This window comes from Syngnathus leptorhynchus, chromosome 20 (genome assembly GCF_054491065.1).
Source record: "Syngnathus leptorhynchus isolate UIUO chromosome 20, UIUO_Slep, whole genome shotgun sequence".
NCBI lineage: Eukaryota > Metazoa > Chordata > Actinopteri > Syngnathiformes > Syngnathidae > Syngnathus > Syngnathus leptorhynchus.
The window spans coordinates 891,387-905,296 of record NC_141214.1 but is presented as its reverse complement, the minus strand read 5'-3'; the positions used below and the strand labels follow the sequence as shown (position 1 = coordinate 905,296).

At 41.4% G+C, this 13,910-nt stretch overlaps 1 protein-coding gene across 5 annotated transcripts in view; it reads right to left on the bottom strand.

Moving 5' to 3' along the window:
- The window catches only part of rbms3 (RNA binding motif, single stranded interacting protein), a 146,025-nt gene extending 136,408 nt beyond the window's left edge, over nucleotides 1-9,617 (bottom strand). For 2 of the 5 annotated variants that reach the window (XM_085900734.1, XM_085900738.1), the window contains exons 1-4: nucleotides 9,470-9,617; nucleotides 8,195-8,309; nucleotides 8,028-8,115; nucleotides 6,302-6,440 (exon numbers count right to left, since the gene is read on the bottom strand). In XM_085900734.1, coding sequence (XP_085756860.1) covers nucleotides 6,302-6,331 — 30 coding nt within the window. In that variant the 5' untranslated portion in view covers nucleotides 6,332-6,440; nucleotides 8,028-8,115; nucleotides 8,195-8,309; nucleotides 9,470-9,617. Of the gene's footprint in view, nucleotides 1-6,301; nucleotides 6,441-6,507; nucleotides 7,866-8,027; nucleotides 8,116-8,194; nucleotides 8,310-9,469 lie in introns of those variants that run through there. The other 3 variants (XM_085900737.1, XR_015062900.1, XM_085900736.1) reach the window with 3 other exon arrangements.
- Nucleotides 9,618-13,910: the final 4,293 nt, after the last annotated feature.

The window sequence follows — 13,910 nt, the reverse complement described above, 5'->3', positions numbered from 1 at the left end:
AATTCCTTGTGAAAGGTCACTCAGGCGGCACATACAATATGCTGACCTCCATAGCAAATAATGAAATTAAATGGAAATGGGGGATACATCCATCAACTCCGTTTCCGTCCTCATAACGGTGTAATATATGCCTGGAAGCTGATATCGGGACGAGAAACACAGCCCAAAAAAAATGCTTTTAACGGGACGTGTTGGACTACTTTGGAAATGTTTGCAAACCACCGCTTTAAATGCTCATCAAGCTTGCATCGTCTCCACGCAGTGACTATTTCCGAACAACATCCGACGTATTCTTTTCCCACTGTGTTCCAATTTCAGATATTCATCAATTCAATGATTAGTCTCCTAGGCTCCTGAGTGCTCATTAAAAAGGCATCATAAATTAAGTTGTGTATCTTGAGAGGCGCATTCTCCTTCAAAAGACACTCTAGTACAGTATAAAGAGCCTTGTAGCTGACAGTTGTAGCTAAGTGCTCCCAGAGACCGTAGATCACATATCCACGCAAGGCTAAAAAAAAAAAAAAAAAACAATGGTGTTGACAAGTGGTATCAGGGCTCCAAGGATGACGGCGGGGCCAATCGACTCCACTTCCCAGACAAGCCTATTATCAGGATCCACAGACTTTACTAATGCCCGAAAACAAACAACTCACAGGCATCCTTACTAATTACACCCTTGAGAAGTGATGCTAAGTGCACAAGCATTCCTGTGTTGGACGCCTGTGAACAGGCTGATTGGATTCATCTGTACTTTCAATGCGCTCCTGGTCCCTCCCACAGGCCACTTGAAGACTTGAATACATTGTTTGTTTAAGACCTAAGAGGAACACAGAAACTGTCAATGATGGCTGCATTAGTACACAGACAAACTATCAAGAACAAAAATCACGTTTCTTATTATACACAGCCATTATTCAACTGCACTCACAAAATGAACTTTTTGATTCGCCTCTCATAATCCGAGAACCATGGAAAATGAATATATGTCTGATTGGCTGTGAATCAAATTCACACCCACAGCGGCGCAAGCCGCCCGTTTCTAACTGCGCCAAGCAGCGTGTCTGAAAATAGCAAAACTCGGGCTAACCCGCCCCTCTGCATTTTTTTAGTTACATAGAATGTAATAAAACATATAACGATACAAAAGAAACACATAGCGAGTAATAAGGGCCAAAGATTGAAGCATGCAATTCTGTTCTGGCGGGTGTCACTAGCATCAAGGGACTCATCTCTTACAAATCTTGCCCACCTACAGGACATGTTTGTCGCAGATGATATAAAAGGAAAAAAATAGAATGCACACTCAAAGTAAGCTGTGTGTAGTCTTTATGGGAGGAAATTTGTGTCCACCCGCCCTCAACATGTTTATCACCATGTTTGTCAAAGATATGGCTGAGTTTATTGTCTTTGGCTTTTTATACTTGTTTAACAATTACTGTAATGTTACTACATTGCCTCCACCATTAAATTCTTTATGATGCTGACAGTTTGACCCTTTGGGAAAAGAATTTCCCATATTGATGACCCTATATTGTTTTTTTATGAGAAAACTTCAATGAATTGTGGCTCCGCTGTTTACAAAATTTGACTACTGCCATACCCCGACATACACAGTTTAAACAAGCAATGTGTGCTAATATTTAAAAGATCTTGGAAATGATTTCATAAAGTACTATAATTGTGAAGGAAGCTTGGCTCGTAATAAATAAGAGGAGCAAAATCAATAACTCTTCCTGCAAACTGAATTTGAATTAGAATCTACTTAGGCAGTACATGGAGCAAGATTAAAAAGTCCCTGGGCTTGACAGCGCAAGTGCTTCTCTCACAACACTCACTAAAAATAGGTGCGTTTATAATAAACTTACTTCAGGGCAAGGCAGTGAAAGAAGCAGCAAAGTCACCAGATGCACCGTCACACATCACCTAGTGTGAAAACTTCATTCTTTATCTGAGGCAAACACATTCAATATACAAGTGCCTTTCAACTTGGAATGTGGCTTTCTTGCCAAGAACTCCTTCCCACCAAGCAATTGCAATTGGTTGTGAGAAAGAAACCGCTTCATACATTTTATACAATTTGTTGATTACCGTGACTAAGAGTTCAGGGTGGAGCAACCCTAACGCAGACCAGGTGATGGATGATACTAGATCACACTTGTATAACCTGCTTTGCTCATTTTATAGCTGGGGCTTGCTTCATGATTTAAATGCAAACTGCATTCATTTGCATGGATACATATTACAATCTACAGTGTGCTGAGTCAGGTGAAGATAAATCAAGATACAAAAGGTCAGTGAGCGCATCCAGGTCACCGTGCACATCATTTGGACTGTATGAACAACACAGAATGAATATCAAGGATTTCCAATGCTTGAGGTAAAGGTCTCCTCCTCGTACACACACGCCATCTAGGTCCAGCAGCAAGCTATAGGGGATCAGAGCGTACCCGCCTCCTCTTTCCACAGGGGAAGGAAGAGACAGTGTAGATAAAATAGGGTGCTTAAGCTCAGACACTCATGGGGAGGTGTCATCACCAGCCTCGGGCGGCGCTTTCGGAAGCGCAGCTAAGATTGAAGTCAAATCGCAGCCATTGATCAAGGGCCGAGATGCTTCCTACATCAGAAGCGCTGGTCTGCTCACAGGCAAGACAGAAGGGGAAAGATGGAGAGAGGCGGATGGCACTTTTAGTACAAGTCCAAGGAAAGGGAGAACAATGTCTTTATCCATCATAACAAAGACAAAAATGCTGAGGCTTCACACAACGCCTCCCATGAGGCTGAAATATGACACGCCACTTTCAAGCTGCACACAGCACAATCCTGCTATGGAAAGGAAAAAAAGACTCACATTTGATCGGAAGACAAATACAGGATCAATTTCTGCTCATGCCCGATGCATACGCGGTATCACGGGATCTTTTAATTCCCAGACTCCCATCCGGCTGACCTCTGTGCACTCTACAAATCTCTGGGAAGAAAATGCCAGCACTAAATACACTGTTCATTATTTTTTTTTTATTACGGGCGAGAAATGCACCCATGGCTACATGAGCTACATCATATTTGCTGTTAACTAAAAGTCGTGGAGACAATTAGCACTGGTTGTTAAAATTAATCATTGTAGCAGCTATAATCTCAGAGGGCAACAGAAGTCTGGGCATTTACGGTTTGTTTATCTGATCCCCCCCCACCACCACACACACACACATATATCATCCAGCTGCGCTACTAAAAACAAAATGAGGGGTTTACTTTGGCTGCAATGTTGAACCATCCATTTAATCCTTAGATTAGATAAACAAAAGAACAAAACAAAGTCCACACAATGTAAATGGCACAAAGCTGAATAAACGTGCACTACATTTCTCCGAAAAATATTTCTCATTTTCTCTCTATAATAATGCAATGTGGGGCAGGATTAAAGAATGGCCCGCATTTGTCACGTTTGTGACTCGTAAAGCAACGACCGTACATTTATGATTGAATGCTTTAGATGGTGAAAATTTCAACGCAACTGTATTCATACTCACGGGAAAAATATTGGAAGTCAACCAAAGTTACAAAAACAAAGTTTGCTTTCATGGAGCGCACAGTAATATTAATTTAGAGATGTTTTTCAATACATTTTTTCCATACCTTCTCAACTGCTACTAAATCCTTCATGCAGCCTAAACTGAGTTTTTATTAAGCCTCGTGGTATGCCCCAAAGCAGTAGCAAGAAAGTAATAGCCTTGGTCATGCGGCATGAAAAGCAAACATTCAATGGCAAGCTTTGCAGAAACATAAACGAGCATTTAATGTATTCCATCCCTTTGGTTTTGTTCCCTTCCCTTCCTCTCCTCCGCTACTGCTGCTGCTGCTGCTTTCTCAATGGACCTGCTTGCTCAAATCATGGCTAAAGTTCAAATAGCAATACATAATAAAGCTATTTACATATGTTTTGAATCAATTCCTTGAAACCTAAACACGGAGAAACGTCAGCAACGCAGTAAATTCTAAACTTGAATGCAACACGTGATTACGCAAGCAAGCACCCACACAGTTACTTAGTAGTTGGTTCTCAGAGGACTTTGGTAATACCCTGTATAATAACCCGTATCACTTATAGGGAGCACAGCCAGCCGCTAAGCTCATTTGCACTATATGTGCTCGGTGCAGCTGGGAGGAATTCTATTATTGCTTTCAAAAAATCCCATCATCTATATGCATTTGAGTCAAATGAACGGCCACGTGGTCAAAAGCCCATCCTTGGCACCCTGTTCCAAATGTTTCACTTTGTGTCTCACCTTGTCAGAGTCACACGCTTGTTTTGCCATCACTACTCTTGCTGTGACTGTTATTAGGAGGGCTTTAATAATGAACCCAGCAGGCATCTTCTTCATTAGGCAGGCAGGTGGAGAGAGGCCACCGAGCCGGGCTGACCCCGCTACGCTCCTCATTGGGGATCTGGCACAAGAATTTTAATGGGGGAGTAACAGAGGCAGGCAGGCAGGCAGACAGGCAGGTCAGTCCAGGGGACACGGCGTGCATGCCAATCCGGGCCGACCAACCGGCGTGAACGCAGTCGGAGCTGCGAACGGCTCGTCCGACAGTTTGTAACGAGCGTGGAGGATGGCCAGCCTACGGGGATGAAGGCCGGCCAGACGGATGCCAAAGGGATCAAGTGAGATCCGGGTGAAAAGCAGAGACGGAGTTTTCACAAGACCCCGGTGGCGTCACGCTCGCCGATAAAGCAGGTTACGGCTTCTGCTAATCGTCTTCTTTATGCTGAGATATCAAGTTAATATATCCTAAAAAGTCATTTGCTCATAAACAAAGTGCTTCTGGTTTGCTGCCTTGTCCCGTGAATACCACGGATGGCTTATTTTAGCAAACCACAACATTTATTGACATGTTTGACAACCATGTCTTATTTGGATGATGTAGATAAAATTCTCCTGTCACAACAATAAGAAAAAGGATGCATGTACTGAAAAAAAGCACATTGGTTGGTACAATGACCTTCATGGCTCTTCACCATCAGACTAGGCTAATAAAGCCACAGGAGGAATAATTCATTCACCCTTATGTTTTTTTCTTTCCTATTAGCGAGGTTTGGCTGTGCATACTCGCCTATTGAAGAATTTCACATGGCAAATTTTGACAGCTGCTATATTGGAGTTGAAATGAAAGCTCCATAAATACATGGCTTGCAACCGTCCACAACCTTGTCATCAGCGCAATTACATTCTGCTTCATCAAGAGTGGGAGACCAAGACTTTAATGAAGTGCGCCATACTGCGACTTCATATTGTTCTCATTTCTTGCCTTGTCAGCTTTGGAAATTGAGAGTGATGTTTCTATTTGTTTCCAAATGTGTTGCTTGAAAAATGATTCACTTAGTAGCTCAATACTAACACGCCAGGTACAGCTCCTCCCCAATGTCCCACGGAACTAAACATTGTATTTTGAGCACTTTTTTGAAATCCAGAAATAGGATGCAGGTAGAAAGACATGAAAAGACGCACAACTTCATAAAAAAAACAAAGAAGGCACATTCAGACTGATTGAAAACAACACATTAGGTTCAAGTAAAGGACAACAGATGGAAACATCTCATTTACATTTTGAAAGAGTTAGGCTTTAACATGCACATTTGAAATGTCACTGGCTTGGATGTAGTACATGTAAATAACTGTGTGTGTGTGTGTGTGTGTGTGTGTGTGTGTGTGTGTGTGTGTGTGTGTGTGTGTGTGTGTGTGTGTGTGTGTGTGTGTGTGTGTGTGTGTGTGTGTGTGTGTGTGTGTGTGTGTGTGTGTGTGTGTGTGTGTGTGTGTGTGTGTGTGTGTGTGTGTGTGTGTGTGTGTGTGTGTGTGTGTGTGTGTGTGTGTGTGTGTGTGTGTGTGTGTGTGTGTGTGTGTGTGTGTGTGTGCGCGCGCGTGTGCGCTCTCACTGGCGGAGGCCAACCCCGGTTAAATGATGCAACAAAGTGCGACAAAGTGGCCACATCAATCCTCTTTAGTAAACGTGTCATTTAAAAGCCCACCAATTACCAAAGAACACCAAATGACGCAGAAGCTATACATATGGGGTGAAAAATCACATACTTAGAATCGAAACAAATTGAGTATCGATGGACATCATTTCTCTAGTTCAATGATTGTACGGCCGGGCAGTAGCTAGACTACTGCAGTCATCCCACTCGCCCCAGTTCAAAAGGAAGGAGTCCAGTCGCAGTTGGTGTAAGTTCTTGATACCACTTGCTTTGTCATCCGTGACCTTTCAGATAAAAAGAAGCGGCAGATTCAGAGTAGATCCCTACCTGTCTCCATTTCTTCTGTGTTGCACACATCCACAAAGAATGGCCGTATTGATTGTTGTCGCTTGTCAAAATGAGTCCCCAACATTCAGCTCTCAAGCTGATCGATCATGATGGAACATTAGCTGGGGACACCATGAGCCTGTAGGGGGGAGAGAAAAAAAAAAAAATAGTGCCGATGCAATCTGATGATAGTTATGATTTATTTTTCCATTAAGAATTCGACGTGACAGCGTTTATGGAATAGTTTTATTTACACTCCAAAGTAAGGTTCCACAATATCTCCATATATAGCTGACTTGCTTTCAGACCCACACCAGCCGTGGTATCTTTTGGAATAATCACCTTCAAATGGATAAATCCACAATAACAAAAGTGTTTGTGCCAGACTATTTAACAAAGTATTTGTGAGCTTGATAATAAAGTAGATTGACTTTGAAAGTATGGCTTAGTGCACATAAAAGGCCACATCTCCAAGTTTTGGTTGCGCATGAGATTACCGCCCCATCACAACTTGCTCGTCCAGTGAAGCCATCAGTCCGACACTAATCCTCCTTTGATGAGGCTTGCTTCACAGGAAAAGCACTGACATTTGCCGCTAAGGCCTGCTCACTTCCCCCCCTCCCCATCCCCAATCACGCACGGAGGGGCCTGGGCTCCGGTGAGATGCTCTTTCATCCCAATGTCGGCGAGACGTGGGATTCAGATGACTGCTGGATTAGATGGCAGTTTAAAGGAGACAAAGACAGATGTTCGCGCTCAAGGGACAAAGCCTTAGAAAAACCCAGATCAGCTCACATTTATCAATTCCAAAGAATTGCACACAAGACAAATTCTTTTAATTGCTCACCAAACTTTTCCTGACACTCGTCTGTCCTTGCAATTGATGTAGTCACTCACATGTGACATGAGCAATTGAAGACTGTCTTGCAATCTCAGAAGTGGTGCTCCTCAAGGTCCTGTTCAGTGCCCACTGATCTTACCAGTAATTCATGGTTGATGAGAACTCAAGTTTGGATTTCAAATCGAATCAGGTAACCATACGGGCAAATGGGAAAACATCAAAAATATTTGGTCAAAGGGATATTTAAAGAATCTGTGGTTGTTCATTCCTTGCGGCGCTAATACTTTCTGGTTTAGCTGCAACATGCCAATAATAGAATGAGCCACCAGCAATGACACCAAATGAAAGCACTGAACTGAAACCCTGACGAGATAAACGCAAAATGAACTTTTACATTACACGTGATTGACTCGCTTGGTTCATTAAGCAATCCAACAGGTGAACGAATACTTGAATATGGTGATGATGGGATTGATTATATACATGAAGGGAGGGAGGGAGTCTTAGCCAACACCACCTGCTACACTGAGGTGTGTCACTGCCTCCCTCTGGTACTGCAAAGAATCACACATTCTTGGTTGGACGTCTCCTCCCTCTTATTTTGGTTTGAAGTCCATAAGAGCAGATGCATTCCCCATCATTTTTCCCCTCAGATTGACCAATACAGATGGTTGCAATGAAAAGGAATTGTGCAGGTACTTGGATTTACATGATGCAGTCAATCTGACGGTAAAGACAAATTAAGACCCTGAAGGGATACTTTCCGAAAGTAAAATGATGACCATTTAGCCAAACTCTCTACAGATGATCTAATGACATTCAGCCCGTGTGAAGAGTCATTCTAGCAATGTAAAGTGTGGGGAGAGAGGTGGTTGTCACGGTTACCTGATCCAGCATGGTGCTGCTGAGCCATCTGCCGTGGAAAAGACAACTCCCTGGCTCACTGCGGTAATTACTGCAAGCCCCAAGCAGCCTGCACACATGAGCACAGCAAGTGCATGCGTGACTGACAGAATACATCAGACAAATAACAGCCCATTAGCTAATAATACCAAGATGCTCTTAAAGCAAATAGTCATGAGGCTGAATGTGATACTTTTCTAAGGATCCCATCTGGTTTGCCTTTGTTTGCTGTGACCCATTATGCTCCAGCTGTCAAACATCCCCCTTTTGAGCGCCGGGAAAAGAAAAAAAAAAAGACTTAAGATACAAGAGATGAAATGATTCAGTAAACAATGAAATCTGTGAATAATAACATACCAAGATAAATTATTTCTCCAGTCGGACAAGCTCATATTTCAATGCAGTACGAGATGATTAATTAGACAATATTATAAGTTGCTTTTACAGCAACAGTAGCTACGTTTACATACAACAATTTTTGGGATCCAAATTTTAATCCCACACACTATCCATGGACACTAATAATATTGATCCGATTAGCATCATTGATACATGCACCAAGTGATCGGTGAATTGTCCTAGCTTTTTACAGTATGGGCAGCGGACACCTTGGATTTAACAAGCAAACTTCCACATGCCTCTATTTGTGCAAAAAGCAATTAAGCAAGGGTTTGAATTGCTTGGTGATCCAATTAAGAGCGAATCCCTGCAGATAGCAGTCTGTTACTAATGAGGCAAAATTAGCAGCATTAACATGGCCTCATATGAAACAAACATTTACTCCTTTCTGATATTTCATATTTTTTCTCTCTGGGAAATAAACGTGTATTTGGATTTATGATTGCTCACTAATTTTCTGTAATGAAAGTGCTAGCACTCAATGGCGAATAAGCCATTTTAATACAAGCAGTGAATATAGCCTTGAATATTAATGACCTCATTTGCATAAATTGTGTCACTCGACTCAGGATTCCAATTAAACCCTTGATTAATTGCTTGGCTGACCCGTTAAATAGAATCCTTTAAGTGGTTCAACGGGACACCAGTGCCTGTTGACACACACAAACATGCACACACACTTACAGACTTTACACTTGAACTACTCTGAGGAAAATTAATCTTAAGGAATGAGTGAATAATAAGTGAATATGCCTTGGCAAGTATGACACCTGCAGGATGAAGCCATGCCAGCAATTATGACTTGGTTTGAAAGGGAGAAGACTTTTTCTTTTTAAACTTACCCAAACAGCACCAAGGATCATTTTACAGTATTTGAACAAAAGGGGCATGCAAGCATGAGGCGATACAAGAAACAAAAAGTTGAAAAAGTGAGCTCATCAATGAATCAAAAGCAATGGACGGAAAACAGTGCTACAAACAAAACACATAACTTAAGCAATGCTGGGAATAAACTGGAAACTCACAGTTGTACTTGCAGGAGAGAAGAGAAGCAGTTGACCAGAAGAGCACCAAAGAGTCCAAATGCAGTCACAATGGCAATGAGCAAAAAAAGAAAGCAAACTTTTCACTTGGTCTTGATGACAACTGCCTGCAGGTGTCATTGCAGGAGACTCCGCCCACTGACAAATGAACGTTTTTACATTTGATATTTATTCTCTCTTGTATACTTAAGCACAACCTTTCAGTCTACTTTGGGCCCATTCTGTAGAAAGTTGTTTTTCATGAAACCAATCCATTAAACTTTATTGGTACAGCACTTTTCATACATAAAAATCAACCCCATTTGCTACAAGGACAAAGACAGAAATAAAAGCGCAGTGACCCAAGAACCTGGGTTGATTGAGAAATTACAATATGTTTATGCATTTGTATGAAAAGTGTTGAGGCTGCAATGGGGAAGAAGAAGCAGTCTGTCTGTCTGTCTGTCTGTCTGTCTGTCTGTCTGTCTGTCTGTCTGTCTGTGATTTCTCTGTGGCAAATCATTTTCACAGATAATGAAACATACTATTTTCTTTGGTTCCCAAGTAAATGTACTGTGGATTATCACACAGTCACCAAAATAAGCATCCGTTCGAGATGGATCGGTAATCGATAATAGCAAACATAATCAATCCCATGTGAGATTCCCACCCCTTAGCGCAAAGTGTGCAACGGCTCTTCAAGACGTATTAAATGAACAAAGCACCAAGTGAGTGAAATGCGGAGTCAATCTCATTTAATACCATTGGCTCATATAATGAGCAGTCTTGTAATATGTGAGAAATAACAAAATTACTGATCACACTCTGCAGTCCTCTAATTATACCCTTGAGATAAGAGCGGCAGTAATACGCTTTCAATTGTTATCAGAGTTTACATAATTACACCTTCCACACATACATCCACACAACAAGGCTAAGATAAGTGCCATTGCGTAATTAGTGCTGGTGATGAAACCCTCAATTACAGTTTATTCACAAGGCTAGCGGCTGACCTATGTGCTCGCAAGGAGCCGAGATTTAACACTGGCTTTAAAAACACCAATGACTTCATGAGTCAGCCGCAGCAAAGCGGACAATTTATTTCCACTTTATTTCCTTTCCCAGTTAAAAGGTAACCGTGGTTTATTTCCGTAATGAGCCTTTTCCTCGCGGGTTGTGAGTGGGCAGACTGAAGAGATGAACACAACCCAGCCATGTAGGTGTACTGCCATTATGGTTCATCATGTGGCATTTTTGGAAATGACCAAACAAACAGGAATAGAACCAAAGCATGTGCACATAGATCAGAATTATCTCACAAAACTGAACCATTTGACCTTCGAGTATATGCATGTAACCGTATCTTTGTGTCCGCCATGGGCAGAAAAAAAAGAGCCCGTCCTTATTAAATGTCTAGTATGCCCTTGAGATTAAGCCAATTGATTATATTCATGCTCCATTTGTACCTCAAGTGAATCGATTCTACAGCAGTACCGGTTGTAATCATGTTGTATTTTTAGTTTTTAATTCAAACCAGTGTCATTTGAATGACAGCGTAGAGCTTAAAAATGGAATGAAAGTAATTAACGTCTTGAAAAAAAAAAAAAACTTGAAGGGAATTATGTTAGATGTGATTAGAACCAGCCTAACATGCTAGGTGCATGAAAGATGTGCCTATGAGGGCCCGTTAGCATATTCACCTTGCTCATTTTATTTTTACTTAACCTTTATTTACCCAGGCAAACAATGTCGAAAAAAGTCATCACAGAAAACAAGACGTCACATGACAATGAACAGAAAAGTATATCCAAGCAAACTGACGCTGAGACATGGACCATATAAATATAAGACACAACAAGGGTTCCTGCCAAGTGACATTAGGACCAAAACTTTTTGAATGGCAAGATGGCAATTTTGCTCAATGCTAGATCCCATTCAACGCTGCCAGGAGTCACTTGTGTCATCTACATAATGTTTTCATTTCGCTGCCATGTCATCTGTTGCGCGGCCTGCAGAGTCTCTCAAGATGATTGACAGAAAGAGCTTCTGACCGCTGCCAGGCAGGCTTGATTGACGTACTCAAAGTGGAGGCGTGCCAGCGAGCATTTTTTTTCTCAGATGTGTAGAGGGCTACACATTTAATACATTCACAAATCATCATGTGCTGAAGGGACAGGCCACTGTAGTCTGTGAGCAATTTGGAAAATGCAATTTATACTCATCAACTATCACGAGAAAATAAAAATAGATCATCAAATAGTCAAAACAAGTGCCACTTCCAAATGTATTCAAAGAAAAGTGAACAAGTCTGCATATATCTTGTTTTATTTTAAGTCCTACGGTCTTTAATACCGCAATATACTTTATGGCCTCTTCTTTTTTGCTACATTACACAATTAATATTAAAACATTACAATGTAGTTGTATCAGGCTTTTTTTTAAGACACCTTTTGAAGGAAATAGAGACTTCAGGAGGAAAAAACAATAAAGTATTATCAGTGATGTCTCATTAATGACCACAAGATGGCAACAACAGCCAATAAATTCTCAAGCCAATAGGCAAATGTTTGCTTGCGTCATTTTGTGTCTCTGTCAAAAGGCATTCTGGTGCAAGCAGAAGGGAGATTGTCCAAATGAGTGTGTCGAGAGCCCCTCTCATTGCCAGAGAAGACAGACAAGCAGACAGGTGGATCTGCAAGAAGCATCTGTGTGGATCAGGGGACGGGCTCTGGACAGTGCATCATCTCTCAATGTGTCCTCAAATATGTCAGTGGGAGTATTGTTTGTTTGCAATGCCGCCATTATTTTCCTCTGAGGCCAGCCAGTGGAATGAGGTGCCAGGATGTGTGCAACTATCGGTTGTGGTGCAATGATCGGCATACCCTTAAGGTCAAATTGAATTGGTTAGAATAAAATCCAAATTGCAATTTTTGACTGTAAATCCGTCAAAATGGCGTCATTGGATTGGTGTTGTTTGAATTAAATGTAGGCCTGTCAATAGATTTCACTCTCAACATTGTTCATTCAAATGAATTGCCTTGGCTAGAATTTGTAACAATGGTAAGTGATTGAAACGTGTGTGTCTATGCACAATTGACCTATTTGTTGATTTTCTTTCCCCCCTCAGCCGTGAAGACAACACCCAAAGTCGCTTTACACACACCCAGTTTGCAGTTTTGTTCATGCACAGAAATTGAAGACAATTTGTGCCTGAAATGGCAACTCCTGAGAGCTACTGAGAGCAGGTCAAATCAAGTCAGGATGCTGCAATAGAGAGCATCCACTAGGAGGCACTTTGAGACTTTGCATCAAGCGTGACAAACATGAGCCTTGAAGTACATAACATTTTTCCATGAAAAAAAAAACATTCATCCCTCTATAAATTCAACCATTTATGAACATGGGGTGCAAGATTGTTTAAACGGTTAGTCTACAAAAAAAAAAAAAAAGCTTAAATTGTTGCCGGGCACACTCCTGGGAATGATGTTTGACTAAAATCCAGTGTCAAGACGTCAAAGCTTTTACAAACTGACGCAAGATGTAAGTGAATCGCTCGTGTTTAGTTTTTATTTATTTCATTTTTTTCCCCATCTAAATTTGTAGGTGTTAAGAGCAGGCGGAAAAGAGCTTCTTCAGCCGCAGTCAAGTGAAAATAGAATCAATGTCACATCGGCACAATTGTGCACAATGACCGTCTTGCTTCTCGGAGGATAGAGCTCGATCTCTACATTTTTCGACCTTTGTGACCTTTGGTTCAGTTTTAGAACAAAGCAACGATTTATTTATTTTTTTGCTCGTGAATCCTGTTTGAATTAGACAAATGCAATTCATGTAAAATAAAAGAACAAACTGGAACTATTCAGCCATCACTTCAGGGCAATAATGCGAGTGTTGTTCCTTTGCTAAAAGTAGAAAGACAAAAGCATCGCACCTGCTGCTCGACCACATGTCAAGTGTTTGTCAATTAATTGCGTACAAATGTGAGCATTGGTGTGAGTGCCTGAAGCCGCCATATGTGCCTGCTGCTGAAAAGAAAAAAAAAAAAGTTCCATCCTCCATGAATTTAAAAGCTCCATTTTATTTATTCTCGTACATGGAATAGGATCAAGATGACAACTACTGCAACTCAAACTGCCAAACCCTATTGTTACTTGTGTTGATGTTTCTTCCAAGCTGGGTTGAATAATTAGGAAGTGCTTCTTTCTAGCGAGGGCGAAGGAGCTGTCAGGAGACATTCACAGGCAGGTTTCGCCATTGGAGAGTGTGAGGAGTCTCATCAGGGTCTTAGATGTTTTGCTGCGCCTGTTTATAAAGAGAGCGCTTTATTTGGAGTGAATGCATTCTAGCAAGGTCTCCGCTGTTGCTGTACGTTGATTACAAAGTGTTTTCGCGATTACCCGTAGCGAGCGGATTCCAGCCTAACAGGGTTACCAGCGCTTTTAAT